Source organism: Rousettus aegyptiacus, unplaced genomic scaffold (genome assembly GCF_014176215.1).
Source record: "Rousettus aegyptiacus isolate mRouAeg1 unplaced genomic scaffold, mRouAeg1.p scaffold_m13_p_14, whole genome shotgun sequence".
Lineage (NCBI taxonomy): Eukaryota > Metazoa > Chordata > Mammalia > Chiroptera > Pteropodidae > Rousettus > Rousettus aegyptiacus.
Window position 1 is genome coordinate 46,994,676 of NW_023416289.1, and position 23,306 is coordinate 47,017,981.

Below are 23,306 nucleotides of genomic sequence, written 5' to 3' on the forward strand. Positions count from 1 at the left end.
ATGTTTTGAAATCCTCATATCACTGCTTGCTTTAAAAGAAAATTTACAGCTGGCCCAGAACAGGAAGCCAGCCGTGATTGTGAGAATTAAATGAGATGAAAATAATGAAAGTTTACTGTTTGGTCCATAAATCATTTATCTTCACAAACACTCTTCCAAGCATGTACTATTATCGTCATTCCCCACTTTACAGGATTTATGATGGTGCATGGGCAGTGCAGGGTACAGTGTCTAGTACATGCGGTCACCCCCCACACCCCACCATGTCCTAGTTAGCAGCCCCTGACATCTGGTACCTCGCATCCAGCCTTATCATTCTCATCTCCGGACCAGACCTAAAACAACTGTCTCATAGAGCAGGGCCTGGCACAAAGGAAGCCTCAGGAAATGGTTAACAAATGAGCCTGAAGACCAGGGTTTAACCCTTGAAAAAGATTCGAACACTCAAATGCCCCCCACCCCTGTCACCCTCCACTCTCAGTCCTATCAAGGGAAGGGCCTCACATAGGTAGACACAAGAGGAACTTAGAATATATACATCATGAAGGAGAGGGGGCTGTTTGGGGGCTGGGAGGCTGAGTGCCGAGTCCAGCAAGTGGTAAATCCTGCCACGTCCAGTGAGGCCCTGGAAAATAAACTCGAGTGGGCATGGTGGGAGACGAAGAAAAGAAGACAGAAATGGTGAACAATGGTCCACTTTTATTTTTGCAAGCTGCTTTTATACAGGAACATACAATTGCTGACGACATAAGCAGTTTCTCTAAAGCATAGTAACCCTGTTTCTTCTGTTTCCCCAAGATCACCTTTGCTCATGGCCTTCAGCTTATTTATATGCCTGTGGCTATATCTGTACTATCTTGTTCTCAGGAAGAATTTGCAGAGGTGAGGAAACCCTTGGTTGCCTTCGCAGTTTGCAAGGACCTTGTCAGCTTACAAACCGCTCTCCACATTTCCCACTTTCAATTTGAAGCCGCAATGAATGCAGACCAATTTGAGACTGTATTAATTGTCGGTAGATGATTCGGCAGCTGACTGAAAAAAACACAGAAGAATACAATAAGTAAGCATACAATTCCAGCTAAAATCCTAAAGGTATATTTAAACATATTCAAAGGATTAAATCCTTGCCAACTATCTAATAAATCTTCAGCTAAATGTTTTGGATTAATAAAAGTATCCTATGCATTCTGTATATCCAAAATCTCCTGATGTAAATTACGCAAATCTAGACTTAAATTACTGATGCCCAATACCTTGTAAATGCAATTGTACCTGTTGCCAAATCCACTTAGATCGATTATAGATTACATTAGTTACACACACCCTTTCTAAGCAGTATGACAGCGCAAACTTGCTCTTTTTTCCAGAGCTTGTACTTCATTTCCTATCTGTACTACAACAGATTCTAAGGCATTCAGCTAAACCTCTCATTTTAAATAAATATCTTGTGTCTTCATAGCCATAGAAGTATTATGAGCCAACTAATTAACAAAGTTAGCATTTTGCACGCTTTGCGATAAGGCCACTGCTGCAGTTACTGCAATAGCCATTAAGGCCACAAAAGCTACTAGTCCTGCAATAACAAGTCCTATAATTCTCTTATCTCTACTCAAAGAAGATTTCATTTCTAACAGTTTGTACCCCACTATCATCATACCAAGGTTCAACTAATTTAGTTGGTAACATGATAAAACTTGGTTGATTTAAAACCAGTAGATCCGACCCCTTATTATGGGGACCCACACAATTAGTTAAATTACAATTGGTACAAGATACATTAAGAAGTCTATTTGAAGCCTCTGTTTGCAATTGTCCAACTAGAAAAACATAGGGGGCAGCAACGCAGGCTTGAACTCCATAGCTATGCTTAATATTCAAATCTGCAGTAGATGAATCAGATAGAGTAACAAAGTTCAAGGCTGCAAAGGCTTGCCATAAGTCCTTTTGAATGTATCCTTTCAGGGTGGTCATCAAAGAGGCTATGTACTCTCCAGGTATCATCCAGTTTTTATAAGAAACAAGGTGATGAGACCAATTATGTGTTTAATATCCCCCAATGTGGGATTACGTGTGCTCTGAGTTCCCCTGAATTGTGGAACAACTATCAGAGGAGTAGTCTTCAGACGCTTCAGAGGGATGAGCTTCTCTGGGTCTGATCCATTCGCCATCTTCACAATGCCTGACCAGCCTCTCAGGCAGCCAATGAGGTCTGTCTGCACCTTCAGGAAAAACCAACATGCCCCCAGCACCACACTAAAATGGGATCAGGGCCATGCCATTCATTAGTTAATGGATCCTTCCAACGAACCACTCGGCTCGTAGAGTCCCCAAAGGAGACCGGAACTGTTCTGCAGCTGTTTGACCATCATCATCTCTGTTCAAAAAACTTAAAGTAAAAAGTCCCTGGTTTAAGATACTCTGAGGAGTCATGGAGCTGACTCCCCATTTTTGTTGTTGTATTTGAACCTTGAGGGTACGGTGGGCGTGTTCCACAATACCTTGTCCTTGAGGATTATAGGGTATACCTGTTACGTGTGCAATCTGAAATTCTTTACGAAATTGTTGAAATGTTTACCTAGTATATCCAGGCCTGTTGTCAGTCTTGATTTGCCTAGGAAGGCCAAGGACTGCAAAAATTGGCAAACATTGACTAATGACATGTTCAGTACTTTCACCTGAATGAGCAGTGGCATATATAAAGCCAGAACTGTTATCTACCATGTTATGTACATATGGAGTATTTCGGAAAGACCCAACATGAGTAATGTCCATCTGTGAGATGTGATTAGGTTAACAGTCCTCGTAGATTAACTCCATATGAGGAACAGACAGATGGATTTGGCTTTGATGATGTTGCTTAACAATTTGACGAGCACTTTCACTGTCTGAATAAATGTTTACAGGTTATTGTGGAAACAGTTCCAAAGCCCAAACTAAAGCCAATAACTCAGTTCTCTGAGCCAAAGTTATGTTAGTTTGTTTTTGAATAAGTCTGAGTAGGGGTATGTATAGCAGCAAGTCCATTATTGGAACCATCCATAAAGATAGTAATAACTAAAGTAATGACTTTATTTCTAAATAACTTTATTTCTAAAGTAATAACTTTAGAAATAGGTACTTGAAAATCACCTTTGGAAAAATAACTGGTGTTTGTATTAGAAACTGTATTAGTTTATCAGGTAGATAATGACAATCAATGATTGCATTATATTGAGCTAAAGATAATGACCACAAATCAGAATATTGATTTAGCCATGCTTGCTGCTTCTGATTATAAGGAATAATTATATTAGGATCTCTTCCCAAGAGCTGTCGCATCCAAGTTCGACCCTTATCTATAGGAATAGAAACTAACTTATAATAAGGGTTAAGAACTTTTGAAGCAGAATTATGCAAATGTAACCATTCTATTGGCCCTGGTTTCTGCCATATAATTCCAGTTGGAAGAGATTTTGTTGGACAAATTATTATATCAAAGGCAGAGAGGACTCTACGTGATAGACCTGTGTATTTGCTATGGTCTCATTTACTAATCATAAAGCCTGGAGTTAATTCTCTTGAAGAGGGATCAGAATCTCCTCTCAAAATATCAAATAAAGTCTATAGTTGTCCTGTAGTGATTCGTAATTGTGACCTAAGCCAATTAACATCTCCAAGTAATTTCTGAAAATCATTAAGTGTCTTTAATGAGTCAAATTGAATTTGAACCTTTGGTTTGTTTGCTGCAAAATTATAGGTCCTAAATATGGAAAAGTTGCAGACCTCTGAACTTTCTCTGATGCATTGCAAAGACCGTAACTGGCCCCCTGGAGACGGGATTGCAGGTTGGAGCCCTCTCTGGGGCAGTCGCTCCACGAAGGGGGAAAGGACCACCGATGGGTTGGTAGTAAGGGCCCCCATTATTTGACGGGCCAGAACCATCCGTGGCCCATTTCCCTGCAGCAAATTGCCCGGGCGTCACGATGTGATTTACATTTATCAGACCAATGCTTTTCTCACTGACATCTAGGACAAATTCCAGGGTCCTGGGTTTGCTCACCTCACTACTCTGAAGGGTGGAGTGGCCTCTCTGCCCGTCAGCCAAGCTTCTGGTAGGACATTCTCTGGCAAGGCGTCCAACTCCGCCACAGGGAAAACAAGTTCCCCCACCTTTTCCTCCTTTGCCCTGCGGGCCCTTTAAGTTGCCTAAGCATTGAGTTAACACAGCAGCCAATGTAGCTCCCTGTACGTAAGCCCGCCCAATATCAGCAGCACGTGTTCTAATAAAGTCAGATAGCGTACCCGTCTTCCTATGGGGTCTAAGTGCTGTTTGGCAGTGTTTGTTGGCATTCTCATAAGCGAGCTATGATTCTTCCTGTCTCAGCATCAGACACCGTTCTAGATACTGCCTGTAAGAGACGGGAAACAAAGTCCTGCTATAACTCGTCCGGCCCCTGTCCTATGCCGCTGAGTTCCTCAGACTTGGCCCCTGATGTAGGTAAACTGCGCCAAACCTTCATAGCACAAATGTTAATTTGTTGATATGCCTGTGACTGAAATATCATTCTTTGTATCAAATCTAGATACTGTCTCTCCAGTCAACATTTCTACTGTAATAGGAATAGCGTTAGCTGCTGTTCACTGAGATTATGCCATTCGCTTTTCCATTATAGATAATCTCCCCCTAGAAGCAAGCCCGAATTATCATTTTCCAGTCACAGGGAGGTGGAGTTTCGTATTGCAGTCCTTCAAGCAATGCCAAAGTAAAAGTAGAACCATAGGCTGCATAGGCCTGTTTTAAATCCTTCAGCGTCTTAAAAGGAACGACTGAATGCTCCGGACAATCTGCCCCTGATCGTTAAGTCTTTCTGTTGTGGGGAAAACATGGAAACCTCCTGTATCTTTCCCTCTTTTTCTAGCTTCCTGGATCCCTTTATGTACCGGGGAATACTGCATTCCAGAATGATTGCAGATGGGACAGCGGACGGACCGGACCGGAGCATTCTGGGATCCGGGGACGGTGCGTGTGACGTCACCGCGAGGCTCCCCGGGAGTTGTAGGCCGAGCTCTTCCGAAGGCAGGCGGCTTTTCAGGTGAATCGCCGCATGGGCTCCTGGGAGCCGGAGGCGCGTAGACTTCTGGGAGTCGTAGTCTTCACCGGCTTCCGCGTTTTTCTCGCAGCCCGGACCTTCCAGCGCGCGGTCTTCTCAGGTGAGTGTCTTCTCCCGCCGCGGACCGATCCCGTGGCTTTTGTCGCGCTGACGTGTGGTATTCGATAGTCTCCATATTTCTCCCCCACGCATTCCGGTAGGCATCCCCGGAGAGAAGGTGCTCCTTTCCGTGATCCCCCAACGCCCGTCTTCCCGCGGCCCTCCGGTCCAGCGCGTCCTAAGCAGACAGTGTCGCTGCTGACCGACTCTGGGCCCGGTCCGACTCCTCGTTCTTCCTCCCCAAGCTGGGCGCGGTGCAAACGCGCCGTCCTCTGCCCTGGTTACAACCAAGAGTGGTCAGGGCTGGCCTGGGGGGCGGTCCAGGCGGCTGTGGGAGCTCAGACGAGGCGCCAGACTCAGCCCAGGGTTCAGCAGAGACTTCCCGAGGAAATAACCTCAACTCTGCATGCCCAAACGAAATTCCTGATTCTCTGCCCTGAACCTACCCCTCTCACAGTATTTCCCCATTCTTCCCTATCCCCCACCTCTTCTCCACTAAGTGGCCCCACTGTCCTTCCAGTTGTTCAAGCCAAAACCTTGTATTTGTCCCCAGTCTTGTTTCTCTCATCCACTGCCGTCCGCCACCTAAGTCTCATGGAGTCCTATCTGCTCCGCTTACAAAGGGGATCCTGAATCCGACCCTCCTCTCTACTTTACACTGTCTCTACTCTGCTCCGAGCCACCTTATTGCTCACCTGGCTCACTGAAAGAGCCTCCTCACTGGCGGCCCTTGTCATTCTCCACCCTCTACTCACACACAGCCGTCCAAGGGATCCTGTTAAAACATAAATCAGATACCGCCACTCCACAGTTTACAACCCTCTATTGGTTCTGATCTCAGAATAAAGCCCAAGCTCCTCGCCCTGCCAGCCTCCAAGCCCCCCAGGCCCGACTCCTCCTCGTTCGTCTGGCCTCATCTCAGTGCTAACTCCCTCACATTATTTCTCGTATTTTAAAGAATCCGGTTATTTCTTACTTTTCCATGGGTTGGTTCTTCCACTGGAACTGGGTGCCTGCAGCCTTTCCTGCTTTGTTCACTGCTGTGTCCTCAGTGCTTGGGATCCGCCAAGTTGGTATTTGTTGAATGAATGAATGAATGAATGAATGAATGAACGAACGAACGAATAAACGAATAACAGCAAGCTTAAGCTGAGACTTGAAGGTGCCAGGACTGCACAGTTCTGGGTAAGAATGTTCCAGGCACTGGGTTAATTCTGGGCGCTATCCAGGCAGCCTCCCAGGAGGCGACGACCCTGCCATCCGGAATCCACGTATAACCCGCCTCCGCTCTCCCCGTCCAGGAGAAGCCGACCCCTTCCACCCCGCCGGGACCCCGCGATGCCTGCCCCGCAGTGCGCCTCCTGCCACAAGGCGCGCGCCGCACTCCGCCGCCCGCGCTCGGGCCAAGCGCTGTGCGGCGCTTGCTTCTGCGCCGCCTTCGAGGCTGAGGTGCTGCACACGGTGGTGGCGGGTCGTCTGCTACCGCCTGGAGCCGTGGTGGCTGTGGGTGCTTCAGGCGGCAAGGACTCCACGGTGCTGGCGCACGTGCTGCGCGAACTGGCGCCGCGCCTGGGCATCTCGCTGCACCTGGTGGCCGTGGACGAGGGCATCGGCGGCTACCGCGACGCGGCGCTGGCGGCCGTGCGGCGCCAGGCTGCGCGCTGGGAGCTGCCGCTCACCGTCGTGGCCTACGCCGACCTCTTCGGGGGCTGGACGATGGACGCCGTGGCTCGCAGCACTGCCGGCTCTGGCCGCAGCCGCTCCTGCTGCACCTTCTGCGGGGTGCTGCGGCGCCGGGCGCTGGAGGAAGGGGCGCGCCTCGTGGGAGCCACGCACGTCGTGACTGGTGAGCGCATGCGGGGCAGCAGGAGGGGGAGGGTGCTGTGGCGGAGGGACAGGCGCATGCGCAGGGGAGGGCGGGCACTGACAGGGGCCTGGGGCGCATGCCCAAGAAGTGAAAAGGAGACCCCGGGTGTGTCCTAAGGGGAGGGTCTCGGTCAGGAGATAGGAATGTGCACGACCCGGGATGGTCGCAGCCAACTTTGAGTCGCTGCCATCATCTTGGTACACAAACGTTTGAAAACAGAAGTCGAGGAGTAAGCTCTCGGGGGTCCAGGCTGTGGTTCCTCTGCATTTAAAAAAAATGGCGTCCTTTGTGTCGCCCTTCACAAAAGGCGGGGCGTGCAGGGCTGTCTCTCTCGGAAGCCATCTGTAGTCTGAAATGCCACCATGCCTTTTAATTCCTTTCCTGGTAACTCTCCAGCCATGGCGCCCCCTCCTGACCCGCTCTCCTGTCTCCCCTAGGCCACAACGCCGACGACATGGCGGAGACCGTGCTCATGAACTTTCTGCGGGGCGACGCTGGCCGGCTGGCGCGGGGCGGGGGCCTGGGCTCGCCGGGCGAGGGGGGCGCCCTGCCGCGCTGCCGCCCTCTGCAGCTGGCCTCGCAGAAGGAGGTGGTGCTGTATGCGCACTTCCGCCGCCTCGACTACTTCTCGGAGGAGTGCGTCTACGCGCCCGAGGCTTTCCGCGGCCATGCACGCCACCTGCTCAAGCTGCTGGAGGCGGCGCGGCCGTCCGCCGTGCTGGACCTCGTGCACTCGGCCGAGCGCCTGGCGCTGGCCCCGGCCGCCCGGCCACCGCCCCCCGGTGCCTGCTCCCGCTGCGGGGCACTGGCCAGCCGCGCGCTCTGCCAGGCCTGTGCGCTCCTGGATGGCCTGGACCGCGGCCGGCCACGCCTGGCCATCGGCAAGGGCCGCCGCGGACGGGATGAGGCTGGGCCACCCGGGGCGCTGCGCGAGGGGGAGCGAGGCCGAACCGCGGCCCCCGAGGCCGTCCCCACCTTCTAGGGACCCTTCCGGGATCCGACCTGGAAGCGCGGGCTCCTGTGAATGACATTGTGAATAAACCTGAGTCATCTTTGCCTGGAGGCTTATGTGTGAGGCTGGGAGGGAGACTGGAACCGGTTACCCGTGACCCTGCAGATGCCGGGGACTGGGCCTCTGGGTCTCGGAGGAAGGGCCTGATTAATTGTCTACTCCCCGACGAGTGGGAATTCAGGGGCTGCTTGCCTCATGCCTCTGCCAGGTTCTGGGTGTGCTCGAACAGTGCTAGCCTGTCCTGAGCCCCTGCTGTGTGTCTGGCGTGCCATGTGTGCCCGTAGTGGGCTAAGAAGGCCACATGACTTGATAGGCACAGGTCATTCACCATTGGCAGTCACCACGGGGCTGTTCTGAGCAAGGGGCATGCTGCAGGAGGCGCCAGTCTCATCCCACCCCACCCTGACCTGAGGACTTGCCACCGGCCTGAGGTCCCCACGGTGGATTTGCCCCCAGTTCCCCACCCCTGACTCTCTCCTGGTATCTCCGTGTGACAGGGGAGGAGAGGCTGGGTGGGCTCCACACACCTGGATTCTGGACGCAAAGCCGGTGAGTCTGGGGCAGTGACTTAGCCCCTCTGGCCGTCAGCTTCTCCTTGGACAATGGAATCAGAGCACAGCCTCTAGGGTCTGAGAATATGCCCAGTAAATGGTGCCGACTTGGTCACATTAATGTGTGGGCACCAGAGGACTCAGGGTTTCAGGGGTGCTGTCCTGCTGGTCCAGGCAGGTGTGAGGCCCGGAAGCTTCCGGCCTGACCCCTGGGAGGACTTGGTGTTTTTGGCCCCTCCTCCAAGCTTTGCTGGGCTGCTCCCTCATCAAGGAGGCCCTCCCTTCTCATGTTCCTGCTCAAATCCTACAGAGCCCTTCTAGAAGCCTCCATGGTTCTCCTCCCTACCTGCTCAGCCCAGGTCCTGGGACCGTCCCAGGCCACAGCCCCTGGGTCCTGCCCTCACATGTGGCCATCCACACTCTGGGGTTTGTTTCCCCTAATTGAGCTTAGCTTTGAGGGCTGAGACAGGGCCCGCCTCCCCACCAGATAGCAGCGTCATTCATCCCGTAGTTATTGAGCCCCAATGTCTGCAGAGGCTTCTGCACACATTGTCACTCATGGAGCTTACAGTCTCGTGGGAGAGGGACAGCAGAGAAGTAAATAGTGCTTTGAAGTCTACGGCCATGCCACTCTGAACACGACTGATCTCGTTTGATCTTGGAAGCTAAGCAGGGTTGGGCCTGGTTAGTACTTGGATGGGAAACCACCTAGGAAGACCAGGTGCTGTAGGCGCTAAAAAAAAAAAAAATAGTGCTATGAGGTCTGATGCTAAGCGCTATGAATGAGGAGTAAGTGTGAGGGTGTAGGCTGTGAGGGGTGCTGCTTAGTTTGGGAGGTCAGGGCTCCTTTGAGAGGCGGCTTGGGCAGGGACTAAAATAAAGCAAAGAGCTTTTAGTCATGACGGAATATCTCATGTCAGGACAACACCTCCACTGAGACCAAGTGGGAGAATATGGCACACACACGGATATAAAACAGAATCTACTTGAAGACATTAACGAGCTACCAGGATCCCGGCGACAGGGGCACCTCATTCTGCTGCAGGGGCCAGATGACTAAGGAAGGAATCAAAGCATCAGCGAGGAGGCTGGGAACCCAAGCTGAGCTAGCAGCAGCATCAGGGGGCTGGAAACGGAAATGGCATCTGGGGCTACTGAGGCAGGTGAGACTTGAGGGGCCAACATCCTGGAAAGAAGGGGAAGGGTGAGGCAAGGCCACTGTTGTGCTCTCATATGGGCAGTGTCCACTGGGTCAAACGAATCTGCGTTCAGGGTCTCGTGAGAAGGGAAGGCCTCGAGAACACCTCAGTCGGGACCCAGGTAGGATTACAGAGTAAAAGTCAGGGTCACCTGCAAGTAGACCAGCCCCCTGAGAGACCAGACCGGCTTCAAACTCTTTCAAGCCCACACTGGATTAAGAGATTCCTTGCTCTGTCTGCTCGCCAGGAAGCCCCTAGCCACGCGAGCCTGTTCCCATGTAAATTGATTAAAATTAAATTAAAAATCCAGTCCTTCAGTCACACCAAACACATTCCGAGTGCTCTGTAGCCACATGTGGACAGCGGCTGCTGTATTGAACAGCCAGGACCCAGAACGTGACCGTCGTCACAGAGAATCCCGTTGTGCAGTGCTGGTCTAAACTGTTATAGAAACCACCGACAAATCTTTCAGCCAGAGCCTCAGAAAATCTCTACAACTTTTCATGCCAAATGCCTGACATTCAATAAAAAATATTTACAAGCATGCCAGGCGATAGGACAAGATGAACACCGGGAGGAAAGAAGAACACACAGGTCACAGGTGAGGGAGTTTCAGGCACAGACTTGAACTGTCATCAACGTGCCCAGGAAAATAGGTGCTAAAATGGAGACTTTCACTGTTGAACTGCAATACATTCAAAACAAAACAAAACAAAACAGGCAAGACAGAAAAACTGGTGCCAGACTTACCCTCCTGCTGTAAGCAACTACTAACGCAGACATGACACGTGAGAAAATTTGCCTCATTCCACATGCAGTTCATCTCCACACACACACCTGGTGACTGCCACCAGCCGCGAGGCCACGTGCCCACAGAGGCAGGAGCTACACAGTAGCAACAGTTTCCCATAGAACGTTCTTGGACTCCCTCTTTGGGCTTCCATGTTGGCGGCTGAGCATCTCGGCTTTTTCCGTTCTCTGCCTCCTGTGAGGCCTGGGTCTTCTAGGGAACCCCTTCTTTTCATTGTCCCCTCAATGACTGTTTCCCAGACTGCACCCTGTGTGAGGCAGCGATGACGGATGATGGAGAGGACTTTATCGCTGGGGGGTGTGCCCTTCCTCCAGACGGCCTCACCGCTGCCCCTGCGAGGTGGAGTGCTTCTGTCTGACCAAGGACCTAGGGAATTTGAAACCCAGCTTCAGTCCTTATGGAGTCTCATCTATTTCCAGCAGACCCTCACTCCAGGGTGCCAACCACAAGACCGCAGTGTTTCCCAGGCTCCCTAGTCCTTACAAGCCCTCAGCTCTGCCTTTGCCCTCTGGCCCCACAAGACTCGCGCATGTTCTGTTTAGTTCCTCAGGAACCCTCCAAATTGGCCATCTGCTTGAGGAAGAAAATGGATCATAACACTTGGCTCATCTCTTTAGACTTCCCACTTTTTCTGTCTTCACCGTGCACACTTCCTCTCCATTGACCCTAAACATTAAAAAAAAAGTTATTCAGCTTTTCTAGTTTTTTCTCTTTTCCATGAGGAGAGTCTGAAATAAGATGGCCCTGTCAGATTCATGTCACCTGCACTAGAGAGGAACTTTCTGTCACCTACTGAGTACCTTTTCCCCTAAAGTTCTAGGATGCCACCCACTGAGGGGCCCTCCTGTAAGCCTTGTTTCTCCCAGGACCAGCTTGCCTGCCCCCAGATCAGGAGCCAAGTCACAGGGTGGTTTGCTCTGTGCCCTCCCTACTCTAGGCTTCACACATCCCATGTACCCACAGGCCCCACACCTCACGTCATCATCTACAAGGGACCCCTGATGGTCAGAGGCTGGAACTGAGAACGGCGGCCTTGGCTCCAGCCCCAGATGCGAGTGGTGTTTGCGAGTGTCTGGTGTCACTCGGAGTTCAGAAAGCTTCCAGACTTGTGCATGGAACTTGGCACATTCTCAGGGTTCCCATGAGCCCTGCGCTCACACCTTTAGAATGATTTCTACCTTCTGAACAGTTCCTCCAAACCCCAAAGGCCTCCTCTCCTTATGCTATCTCTTGACTCGCCCTCTCCGCACCCTGACGCCATTTTCCCCTGACTTTGCCTGGCTTGTTCTGCTTGTCATGACAACTCTCTCCATGCTGTGGTGCACTGAGGCCACAGGACCCTTTCTCCAATCTGAACTCTTATCCTTCACGTAGAATGAAATAAAACAGACGTTATTCGTGTGACCTTTCCACCTCAAATACATCCCACCCAGACTTCCAGTTCTTCATTCCTTCATCTGAGTTGAATTGGGGCCTAGCATACCACTGGGCGCAGAAACGGCTCATGAGCCATGTTTTCCATTGTCCAGAGCTCCGTGACAGAGCAAGGAATAGGTTTAAAACAAGAGAAAAGCGTCAACCAACTGGAAAGTGAGAAGAGGCCCGGGAGAGGTCTGACACAGAGTGGGTGAGGGTGGAGTCAGCCCAGAGGGGCTCCATCCACCACGCTAGGCCCGGGGGGCTCCTCAAGAGCGGTGTGTGCTGTCCGTGATTCCGGAGCATACCTGCGCTCACCTCTGCCAAGGCCCCCAGTTCACAGGTTCTAGGTCCCGAGCCTTGGGCCAGCAGGACCCCTAAGTCAGAGAGGCTTCGAAAAGCCTGGGTTCCCCTTGGGGAGGAAATAGAAGAAGGGGCGGGAGTGCGCTGGGCTCATTTCTGCTTTCCCTAGCTCTCCTCTGCTTGCTTTGTTCTTGTGTATCTGCGGCCCCAGAAATGCCCTGTTACCAAAGAGGTGGATTCCACTCAGCGTTTGCTACCGCGATGTCCCTAAAGGAAGAAGCTGCCCAATGAATTGCTACGTGTCTTAGCAGAGCAACCACGCTCATCAGGCCCTCCACTAAGAGTTAAGATCTCAGTGTGACACACAGAGAGGGTAGTTTGGGGAGAATGTCAGGCCAGTGGGGGACTGGGGAGGAAGTCAGGTGTAAAGGGGAAGAATGTGCAGAGATGCTGATAATGACACGAAGAAATATTGGTCGAATGTTTTTACATTCTGTATGCGGGGAACTGTGTCAGCTGCCTGCACGTTGCGTGCTCTCACTGGCGTTGGCAATGTGAGGATTCACCTCGATGAAATAAACTGTTTGGCGGGAGGCCACGCTGCTCAAAACACTTAACAGTAAGCGCTGAGCATTTGCCTGGGCTGTGCACTGTGGTCCCCACTGACGGCACAGAAGTGAACTAAGCTGAAGTAATGCCGACTTCAGAGCGAACTGGGACATTCCCTGGGACATTCCGTGGAGGCTGTTTTCTTGTCCATCTGACATGGTGAGACACCATGGCCCCGAAAAGCCCTTGGGGCTGTTGTGAGGAAGGGGAGGGCCTTCGGGGACCTGGGCTACCCCACTTCTGCCACGACATTTACCCAATCCAAGCCACACCTCCCTCCCAATTTCAGGACAAAGGAGACCTTTCCTCCGGAGGTCCTGCCCACTGGCTTGCTCTCCCCTGCTTCCCCAAAATCCCCTCTCTCCTCGGTGTCTGCTCTGTCCACCTCCCCTTCTGGTCTGTCACCTCTGAACCTCATCCGAAGTGTGCATTACCACAGTGTTTTCCATCTGGGTGTCGTGCCATCTTGCCAGGATTTCTGGCAAGAAAGCTGAGGTTTTTGTTTGTTTGTTTGTTTTGTTTTGTTTTTTTATTATTAACTTCTTGTCATCATCTCTTTTAATAATGTTATTCTCCCTTCACATTGTTTTCATGAAAGATGACCTTTGGAACCTAGGACATTCCCTAGGTTGAAATATTTTTACATGTATTTGTTATGAAAAATATAATTATAGTTTACATTGTGTAAACTATTTATAGCACTTATAGTATACAAATATAACATTATAATATGTATAATATAGTATATGTTTACATACTATAAATGCTATAAATATATTTGACAATATGTTGTAAATACATATGGCTTATTTCTCTTTGTTTCCCATCCCATCCAAGACTTTCCTGGGTTACCACCATAGTGACATTTGGGGTCATCTTTTTTTCCTGCCTTTGTCTATAAACACCACATCTGAGTATCTATTTTTGAACAAGATTAGTTGCCTTAGAACTTTACATAAATGGAACACTGGAGTGATATGTGTCTTGTGTGACCATAATAGGACTACGCCAGCTTTCCTTTTCTTAATGTTGGCATAGTGTGTAATTTTGTCTCCTTTTACTTTCGACATCCTCTGTCCTTATACTGTAGAGACATGTATTACGAGGAGTATATCCACCAAATGCTAATGCCAGCTGCCTCTGTTTTTAACTAAAGCGTTTATCCGTTATATTCAATGTAAGTATCTCATCTTATATTTTGTTTTCTGTATATGCCACCAATTCTACATTACTTTGTCTCTTCATTCTTCTTTTGATTTTCTAAAAATTTCACTGCCCTTTTAACTACTTCTATTTGGTAAGTTTTACATTCTGATTCTATTCTCATAGTCATTACCATAAAAATCACTGTATGCATAATTAACTTGCCAAAGTATTTAGCAAATGAAAACTTCTCTCTCCCCCTAGATAGTACTAGATACTAGGAAATGTAAAATCTATTTACTGCACCACCACTTCTGACATAGCTGTTAGAATTGTCAGGAATTTTAAAATTATCTTTTATTTTTATTCTGCAGTTGACGAATTCCCCCATCTGTTTCTTCCAAAAGATCAGTACCACTTCCTCATTTTTGAGTTCTCTCTACTAAGTATAGACTATAAAGTGATGTTTAAGGATAGGATTTGCTTTCTTCTGCTTTCCATGGTTGCTACTGATATTTCGATTAAACTGCTCTTCTTTTGGAGATAATGTATCTTTTTTTCCTCTGGTTGCTCTGCAGATTTTCCCCTTGTCTTTGGTCTTCATTGACTCACCCTTACCTTGATACAAACTCAAAATGGGAGTGGTCTCCTATGAAACTTCCTGCCTCAGGCAGGGGTCCTGACTTTCATTTCCAGGCCGCACAGAGCCACAGAACAAAAGCTCACGTGATCATTATGAGCAAATGCCATCGGCAGTTTTGGTATATTGGCTTCAAAATTCTGCCTAACTCTCTGGAGTCAGGCTTCCCCCCAAATTCTGGCCTAATAAGTTCCCATTTTCATTTTCTTTTCTTTTCAGCTATCCTGTGCTTTTTAAATGAGGGATTTTATTTTTTTCTAATTACTTTTTCCCAAAGGATTTTGTTATTCTTGGCACAAAATCAGAAGTAAATGAATTTTACATTTCCTAGTATCTAATACTATCTAGAGGGACAGAGAGGTTTTCATTTGCTAAATACTTTAGTAAGTTAATTATTCATGCAGATGAACTATCACAGTATTGTGATACTTGTGTTCAAATAACTCTTATAGTAGCCTAAAGTTACATCATAATGGCTCTGTTGTTCAGCTCACTTCATCTCATCACGCAGGCACTGTGTCATCTCACATCATCACGAGATGGGGGATAAGTACAGTACGGTAGATATTTTGAGAGAAAGAGACACCACATCCACATAAATTTTATCACCGGATATTGTTACAATTGTCCTATTTTATTATCGTTACTGTCGTTAATCTGTAAATTAACCTTTATCATAGGTACATATGTATAGGAACAATCATTTATATATATATATATATCTATATATATATATATATATATATAGATCGAGAGAGAGAGAGAGAGAAAGAGAGAGAGAGAGAGAGAGAGAGAGAGAGAGTTTGGTACCATCCGTGGATTCAAGCATCCACTAGGGGACTTGGAAGGTATCTCCTGCAGATAACTGGGAACGACTGCACTCACAGGTCCCAAAGGAATCACATACGCCTGAGGGCCAACAGGTTATGGGCGGGGGTGGTTGGAGGGAGTGGGAGAGAGAGAGCGACAGAGAGAGGGAGAGATCTTGAGGCTGTGACTTTATTGGGATGGATAGCGAGATGCCTAGGTTTCCCCAGGTGGACTACCGGCAAATCGTAAACATAAGAGAGGGAATTAAAGCACAGGGAGGGAAAGTGGTATCAGGTCAGTTATCTAGGTCACCCAGGATTTTCTAAAAGGCGGAACTTCACGGATGGGACAGTCTGGCTCTTCATCCAGCTGTGTAGCTAGCGATGGGCTTATCCCAGACGGACACCTCAGAAATGGATGGGCGCCTCGGCGATAGAGGGCTTAACATCAGGCACTCACAATCGAAAAAGCTTACACCATAACACTGCTGGCGAGTTGTGAATTTTTGTTTTCCTGCTTTCTTTTTAAAAATTAAATCAGTTCAGCTCTAGAGGAGGGAGAGAATGAGCTCTTTCTTCAGTCCGCCTTCTCACCCCAAATCTGTCTACAAACTACGGTTGGAAGGACAGAATGGTGTAACCCAGAAGAAAGCAATGTGGTGCGGCCTCCAGCAGGGGGATCTCGAATGGCAAATACCTTGGTGTGGACCAGCGTTGATGGCAAGGAACAAAGGCCAGGAGGAGAGGGCAAGGGAGCAGATAAATGCCAGGGGAAGACCCCTGCGGTACACTGTTGAAGGCCAGGAGGTTGGGAAAGAGCTCGTGTAGCAGAGAGTTGGGGGCAGCTCTCACTCATCCAAATTTGCCACAGAGACCTTAACCCAGACAGTAATGGGGGGAGGCGGAGGAGCGCTCACACCCAAGACCTGTATGTCATGACAAGGCTCTGTGGTCATCACAGGCCCTCCCTTTAGCTTCCTCTTCGCCTCTGGAAGAAGGACTTCCTGCTTGCTTTTTCTCTTAATGAATAATTTTTTTGGTGAGGAAACATCCAGTCAACTTTGACAGCTGTCACAAAGATCCATCCCCATGGGGCCTGTAACCTAATAGGGAAGGGACTGGAGGTCAGAAGGTGAAGGAATGTGCTGGAAGAATTGACAGGTAAAAGTGGGGCAACGAGATGATCCCTGACGCTATAAGATACCATGTCGTGAACTGAGGGTGAGGCTGAGTGGCTGGTCTTTTCTGGGAGAGGCTTTGAAGAATTCTGGGGAGGGGAATGACACCAACATGTTGCCACCTTGTCCTCTGTGCCTGGTCACCCCGGGCATCAGGGTAACTTGCAAGCAGGACCTGTCTGTTGAGAGAGAGAGAGAGAGAGAGAGAGAGAGAGAGAGAGAGAGAGAGAGAGAGAGAAGAGAGAGACCTGCAAGCCCTGAGCACAAGCTGTGCGCAGGACCCATGTGGGTTGATGTCTGAGCACTGATCCTTTCATGCTCACCATCGCCTTCGAGGTAGGACGTATGATCTCTGATGCACAGAATGGCAAACGGAGACACAGAGAAATGAAGTGAAATGCTTGCTAAAGATGACTCAGGAAGTGCTGAAGCCTGCATTTGAGCCCAAGTCTCTTTAGCCCTGTCACCTGTTTCTTCGTCAGCATTGCCACCAAGGCTCCCCGGGCCTCATTGCTTAGTCACTGAAATCCTTCCCCCCAGGAGGTCATGGCTCCTCCGCCAGCCCCAAATCCTGGGGGAGGCCTCATTTGCTTCTGTTGACCACTGAGTACTCGGCGGTGCTGGTGGCCTCCTGGTCCTGATTCTCCTGTGACTGCCTCCCGAGAAAGTTGACGTTGGCGTAGTAGACATCCTGCTGCCCCCCTGGGAGAGGGGACTCCTCAGCAGGTGGCGCTTGGCCTAGGGGGCTGTCCAAACAGGGCTTGTGCTTGGAACCCTTTGTGAAGGAGAGAGAGGGAGTCAGGGAAGAAATAAGGCAGGCACGCCCCAAGGGCAGGTTGGGCTTCATCCATCCTCTCGTTCCACGCAGGCGTCTTATGAACTCAACTATTTGCTCATTCATTTAAAATGTCATAATACTGCCACCAATTAGATGCTATCGAGGATTTACTGATCACAGTGAATACTCACAAAAACCCAGTATGAGTGATACTTTTATAATCCCTCTTTGCAAATGGGGACACTGAGGTGGGGAGAGGTAAAGTGACATTCCCAGAATGGGTAGAAAGTAATCGTTTTAGGGAGATGGTTACGGCAGCCTGTGTCTGGTAAGCTCAGCGTTCAGCAGGGGTGGGCAGGAGGCTGACCATGGGTTATAAATGAGGAAGGGGAAAAGCCCAGGGGATGTCAACTCCCAGCTGGGAGGTGGCTAAGTCTGGACTCCTAGAATGAACCCGGACACTATGTGAGAAGACACTCATATTGCTCACCCAGGAGACTGTCCCCATGACAGGGTCTTCATCGTCCTTGCCCTTTGGTCCTCCGGCTGCTCGCTTCCTGCGGGCTTTCAGTCTAAGGGGAGAAATCAGAGCACTGCAGCCAGGATGGCTCAGGCACAGGTGGGCAGGCTGCCCCCACTCCCTAGGAGGACAACTGAGGCATCTGGACCCCGGAAGCAAACTTGGAGACCCTCCCGACATGTACATGAGGACATCCGGCCTCCCGGACAACCAGACATTTGGCTAAGACTGAATTCTCATCATGAAAAACCCTGCTTACACACAGAAATGTTTACGTGAGTGATCAGATCAGTGTTACTCGTGATAGCCGAAATATGGAAGCAACCTAAATGTCCATCAACAGATGAATGGACAAATAAATGTGCCTCATCCATACGAAGACATGTTATTCAGAAATAAAAAGAGATAAAGAACTGACACATGCAAGAACCTTGAAAATATCCTACTGTATAAAAGATGTCAGCCATAAAGGACCATGTCTGCTATATGGTTCCATTTATAGGAAACCATATAGACAGAATGGACAAATCTAGAGAAACAGGAAATAAATTAATGGTTGCCTAGGGCTGGAGGAAGGGTGGGGGCAGAATGACAATACAGGGGTGTGTGGTTTTTTTCTCTCTCTTTTTGGTTTCTTTTTCATTTTAGGCCAGCGAAAAAGTCCTAAAATTAATCGTGGTGATGAATGCACAACTCCGAGAGTGAGCTAAAAGCCATGGAACTATGCACTTGAAATACATGGGAATTAATTCTCAATAAAGTTTATATCCCCACCCGCCCCCAAAAAAGGCCTCTCTGGATGTACTTAGCTCTGCCTTTGTGGGATTCGGTGGCCTCTGTCTGCACCTGCTTCCACACCCCTCCCTCCACCTCCCCAGGACAAAGGCTTACATGCAAAAGAAGATGAGGCACAGACACAGGGACAGCAGGGCCATGGCGCCAGCACCTCCAAGAGCCCCAGGAACCACGCCCGCCAGGGATCCCGACTTCCCTGCAGAGAAGAGGGGCATGAAATGACCCCTTCCCTGCACTCTGTCCAGTCTCCCCACCTCCTTGCAGAACTGGCTGTAGGTTCTGTCCACACAGGAGGTGGAGGGCGGGTGCTGGCCATCACCTGCTGTCTGGGCCCAGTCCCTCCCCCCCAATCGTCAGGACCCACTCCTTTCTCCCTGAGCCTCTGCCCCCAGCAGACCCCTGACCTGACAGCAGCAGGACAGCTGCACTCGTGGCCCCGTGGACATTCTGGGCCTCACAGCTCAGTCTGAGACTGGAGCCCAGCCCCCCACGGAGGCTCAGGGAGCTGTTGGCCCAGGGCCTGGCTAAGCTGGATGTGATGGTGAAGGAGGCGCTGCTGAGGTTCTCCTCCAGCAGCTGCTCCCCCAGCCGCCAGCGCAAGGAGGGGGCCGACCAGGCGCGGGAGGAGCAGCTGCAGTGCAGCCCCTCATCCTCCCAGGAGCAGGAGGGTCCCAGCAGCTGCGGGGGGCCTGTGGAGAAAGGGTGAGAAGGGTCAGTGGTGCCTCTCTCCTCCCCACCCCTCGGGGGCCTCTCTCTGGTCCTTCCCCTCGTCCCCACTCACTCTGCACAGAGAGGTGCAGGGAAACGTGCAGGGAACCCCCTGGGTGCTGAGCTCGGCAGGTGAATTCGCCTTCATGCCCCGACTCCACGCGGGGCAGCTCCAGGATCCCGGGGCTTGAAGGCTGGTAGGGGCTTGAGGTCCCGCCCCTCTGGGCCCAGCTCAGTGTGGCAGGAGGGTTGCCGTCAGCCACACAGACCAGGCGCAGGGTGTCCCCTTCCAGGACTGAAAGAGATGAGCCATTCCCTGCGTTCCCCACATATCTCAACTCTGGAGAGAGTCAGAGAGACAAAGACAGAGAGGGAGAGAGATTGGGAGGCTGACAGTCTCCATCACCCCCTCCTTCAGCTTGACATCTCTGTCTCCTCCCCTGGCCCACTGGCTTGGTTCTTTCTGGGTTGAGAGACTGGACTGGTACACCCCAAGGAGCTTGGCACAAAGGGTCTGCTTCTCTCCGCTTCAAGGGAGGCTCAAGGTCCCGCTGGGACATGCCTGGACAGTTGGCGAAGGAAAGCAGAGAGCCCCATGGCTTCGTGAAGCAGTCGGTGCATGCAGCAGAAACTAGGACTAAGGCTTAGTCCTAGCAATATTCCAAGGGGCGGCGGGAAAGATGGAAAGCCGGGAGCAGTGTCATGGTGAGGCGACATGGGCTTCGAACAGTGTGTACCGGTGTGTACAGGTGCACGTGTCCACAAGAGGTAGGGGAGGGACGGTGGTGATTTTTATCCTTGCCCTTCTTAGAGCTGATCCCATTGAAACTCTGATTCCCCAATCCTGCTCCACAGTGGCCCAGGGACAGGCCCAGGCCCCAAGGGGCGAGTTCTTTCCTACCAGTGACGTTTCTGAAGAAGATCCTGATGGTGAGATTCTTTAGGGCATCTGGAATAGAAAGATATAGCCCCATTTCAGAGATGAGAAACAGGTTGGAAGTAGACCCCACAGCGAAAGAGGGGCAGTAGGAGCAGGGGAGGTAGGGATGCTGGCCCACTCATCCCCGAGACTCAGATGCATGCACAAATCAGCTCAGCTTCACTCTTTCCCTTCTCTGCACGTGCACGCGCGCACACACACACACACACACACGCACACCATCACCCCACTGCCCCCAGGGATCAGCCACCCTGCAGAACTCACAGGAGACATTGAGCCTTATGGTTCTCTCTGTGATCACCCGAATTCCTTGGCGTTTCACCTGACAGGTGAGGTTGGTGCCGTGGTCCCTGGGCCTCGGGGTGATGGTGAGCACGGAGGAGGAGCGGAGGCTCTGGGGCTTCCGAGAGTCCAGAGCATCCCCTGCCCAGAAGAAGCTGAGACTCTCCCCTCCACAGTACCCTGGCAGGCTGCAGGTCAGGTTCATGGGGTGGCCGGACTCCAGGCCCTCTGGTACGTGGATGTCTGGCTTCTCTGTCAGGACTGAGGAGCAGACAGGGAGGTACCTGAGTCCCAAGGGATGAGGACCCAGAGTGTGACCCTGGGAGGGAGCCATGCTTCAGGGTCTGAGCTCACACCACAATCCGCATCCTTCCCACCATGCCAGCCCCAAGGCCTGGACATCAGCTGTTCCAGTGTCTTGTCCCTGTTCTGACACGGGGTCCCACATCCCAGGTTCTCTCCTGGGCCTCTGCCCTACCTGTCACCTTCAAACTCAGCATCTTATCCATGTAATTATGCTTCACATCAGATCCTCTCTCCACTCGGAAGTAGTAGTTTCCTGCGTCGCTCTTCTTGGCGTCTCTGATGCTCAGAGAACAGTTGTTGGTCATGGGGTCGCCGAGGAGGCGGAATCGGCCCTCAGTCTCCACAAACACTTTTTTATTTGGCTTATTCGTGGCCGCAAGATAGTTGAGGGGTGCGTAGTACCAGTACACGTAGAGTTCGGCAGAGGAAGACCATGCACTCCAGGGATAGGAGAAGGAGCAGGGCACGAGGATGCACAGACCCTCCTGCACTGTCACTGATTTCTGCACTTGGAGCTTGTACTTGGATTTGTCCTGAAGGGACCCTGTGGGAACAGAGGCTCAGCTGCAGCTCCGGCCCCTCACCCACCTGTGCTCGTGCCTCCCCCCTCACACCAATCACCTCCCCACAGCAAGGGCAGCAGCAGCAGGGGCACCATGTCTGCACCGGACAGGGCAGAGCCTGGGTCCAGGTCTCCGTGTCAAGGAAGGAAATGTGCAGAGAGTGTGTGCAGGGGCCTTGGACTCCCCAACAGGAAGCAAAGACTGAGAGAGCTGTGGCCACGCCTAGAAGGGGAAGTTGGGCTCCACAGAGCAAGGAGTAGGACGTGGGAGCATGTTGTCAGGGGGCTGAGAGAGCACCCTATCCCACACTCCCCCCGCTCACCGCCGGGCTTGTGGATATACTGAGGCCCCCAGAGGTTAGGGAACTTGTCCAGGTGAGAATCAGGAAGTGAGCATCTTCCACATGGTACGTAAGTCCAGAAGGGAGGTCACTCAGGAGCCCAGCATGGTTGGAAGAAAGAAACAGGGCTGGTCCTGGCAACTGGGAAAAACACCCCCTACAGAAAGCACTAGCTGTTCTGAAAACGAATAATTTTAAACTTTCTTAAGACCAAGGGAATTTAGGCCCAAATCCAATGGAGGATGGAAAGCAGAGGGGAAGCTGATTGGTTCTGGGGACATGAAGGTTGGCTTTCTAGGGTCAGAGAATCTATGGGACAGTGATCGAGCACCAGTCCACTCAAGAGGGATGTTCAAAGGGAGACTGTCACCCCACAGGCTGGACTTCAGCATGGAAGCAAATGTGCCCCTCGTATAGCTCGGGAAGCTTCGCCCTGAGCCTCTCACAGGCTCGGCCTCTATTTCAGAGCCTGGCAAGGGTTCCAGGGATGTGAAGACATAAACTGTAACCCCAGTGCTCTCGTGTGAAAGAGACTTGAACGTTTTCCCATGTTCCACGATGCTATTAAATATTTTGGACATTCTCAATAGCAAGTTGTGGGATTGAAAGAAAGTTTCTGAAAGGATACAAGAAAAAGAAATTTCAATCAACTGTGCTGGAGGAAATAAATTCTTCATTAAATTTCTATATTATATAAATATAACATTTTTTAGCCATAAGTAATACTTACTATGTAATATTAAGATCTATTATTATGACAATTATTCTGATAGAGGCAATCAAAGAGTATCACCCAAAAATGTGGAAAATGTGTGTTACACAGGTGTGCCAGACAGGTACACTGTACTACTAATAAAAAGCCTGTAATTTTTCTGAATTGTTTTCTATTTTGGTTTCGAGCATTTTAACTTTTGTGACTTGAAGTGATGTGTTTTATCATTTCATAAAATTTCATATGTGTGTCACATTTCATTTTTCCCCCCCAAATGAGTCATCTCAACATTTGTATAAATGTCGGGCTCCACAAAACCCGGGTCGGTCCCTGCCCCAGAGTCCAGGTGAATGACAGGTAACCAGGTCCACATCCCATCCCAAACCTGACTCTCTTTATATATTGCAAAGAAGATTATCTTGAGCAAGTGAAGGACTAAAGAAAGTGGGATCTGCACAGTTCAGTCGCCTAGTGGTCTAGCAAAACTCAAGCTGAGATTATCAACAAGACAAAAATAACAAGTGATGAAGAAAGAGGATGTGAAGAAAGGGGAACGCTCTAGCCCTCTTGGTGAAAGTGTAAATTGGTTGAGACACGATGTACTCAATATGGTTGTTTTAAAAATAGAGCTGCCA

General features: G+C 50.2%; 2 protein-coding genes, 1 long non-coding RNA gene and 1 pseudogene across 6 annotated transcripts; 2 read left to right on the forward strand and 2 right to left on the reverse strand.

Annotated features, from left to right (window-relative positions):
• Positions 1-679: 679 nt before the first annotated feature.
• Positions 680-5,057, reverse strand: LOC118611467. Its single transcript, XR_004954474.1, has 2 exons — positions 4,040-5,057; positions 680-1,032 (listed from the first exon to the last, which is right to left on the reverse strand). It is a non-coding gene; the product is annotated as an uncharacterized LOC118611467 (long non-coding RNA).
• Positions 5,058-8,112, forward strand: CTU1 (cytosolic thiouridylase subunit 1). 4 transcript variants are annotated; one of them, XM_036232647.1, is made up of 3 exons: positions 5,058-5,190; positions 6,491-7,035; positions 7,494-8,112. In XM_036232647.1, exons 2-3 carry the CDS (start codon positions 6,528-6,530, stop codon positions 8,036-8,038), a joined length of 1,053 nt encoding a protein of 350 aa, XP_036088540.1. In that variant the 5' UTR covers positions 5,058-5,190; positions 6,491-6,527; the 3' UTR covers positions 8,039-8,112. The 4 variants fall into 4 exon arrangements, with proteins under 4 accessions (XP_036088540.1, XP_036088541.1, XP_036088538.1 ...); XM_036232648.1 differs by having other exon boundaries at positions 5,144-5,190; positions 6,419-7,035; XM_036232645.1 differs by having other exon boundaries at positions 5,152-5,190; positions 6,209-7,035.
• Positions 8,113-9,233: 1,121 nt separating this feature from the next.
• On the forward strand, positions 9,234-9,352 carry LOC118611907 (annotated as a pseudogene).
• A 6,164-nt stretch (positions 9,353-15,516) lies between these two features.
• Positions 15,517-21,784, reverse strand: SIGLEC5 (sialic acid binding Ig like lectin 5). Its single transcript, XM_016125613.2, has 9 exons — positions 21,678-21,784; positions 21,229-21,600; positions 20,733-21,011; positions 20,430-20,477; positions 19,602-19,868; positions 19,225-19,509; positions 18,917-19,016; positions 17,996-18,077; positions 15,517-17,502 (listed from the first exon to the last, which is right to left on the reverse strand). The coding sequence occupies exons 1-9, from the start codon at positions 21,712-21,714 to the stop codon at positions 17,311-17,313; spliced, it is 1,662 nt and encodes a 553-aa protein (XP_015981099.2). The 5' UTR covers positions 21,715-21,784; the 3' UTR covers positions 15,517-17,310.
• Positions 21,785-23,306: the final 1,522 nt, after the last annotated feature.

Excerpts from the sequence above, each read along its gene's own strand:
- CTU1 (XM_036232647.1), top strand. The coding sequence starts at position 6,528 with ATGCCTGCCCCGCAGTGCGCCTCCTGCCACAAGGCGCGCGCCGCACTC. Across the intron at positions 7,036-7,493 it reads AGCCACGCACGTCGTGACTG|GCCACAACGCCGACGACATG; the intron begins GTGAGCGCATGC and ends TGTCTCCCCTAG.
- SIGLEC5 (XM_016125613.2), bottom strand. The coding sequence starts at position 21,714 with ATGGTGCCCCTGCTGCTGCTGCCCTTGCTGTGGGGAG. Across the intron at positions 20,478-20,732 it reads CATAAGGCTCAATGTCTCCT|ATGCCCTAAAGAATCTCACC; the intron begins GTGAGTTCTGCA and ends TTTCTATTCCAG. Across the intron at positions 19,510-19,601 it reads CCTGCACCTCTCTGTGCAGA|GCCCCCCGCAGCTGCTGGGA; the intron begins GTGAGTGGGGAC and ends CTTTCTCCACAG.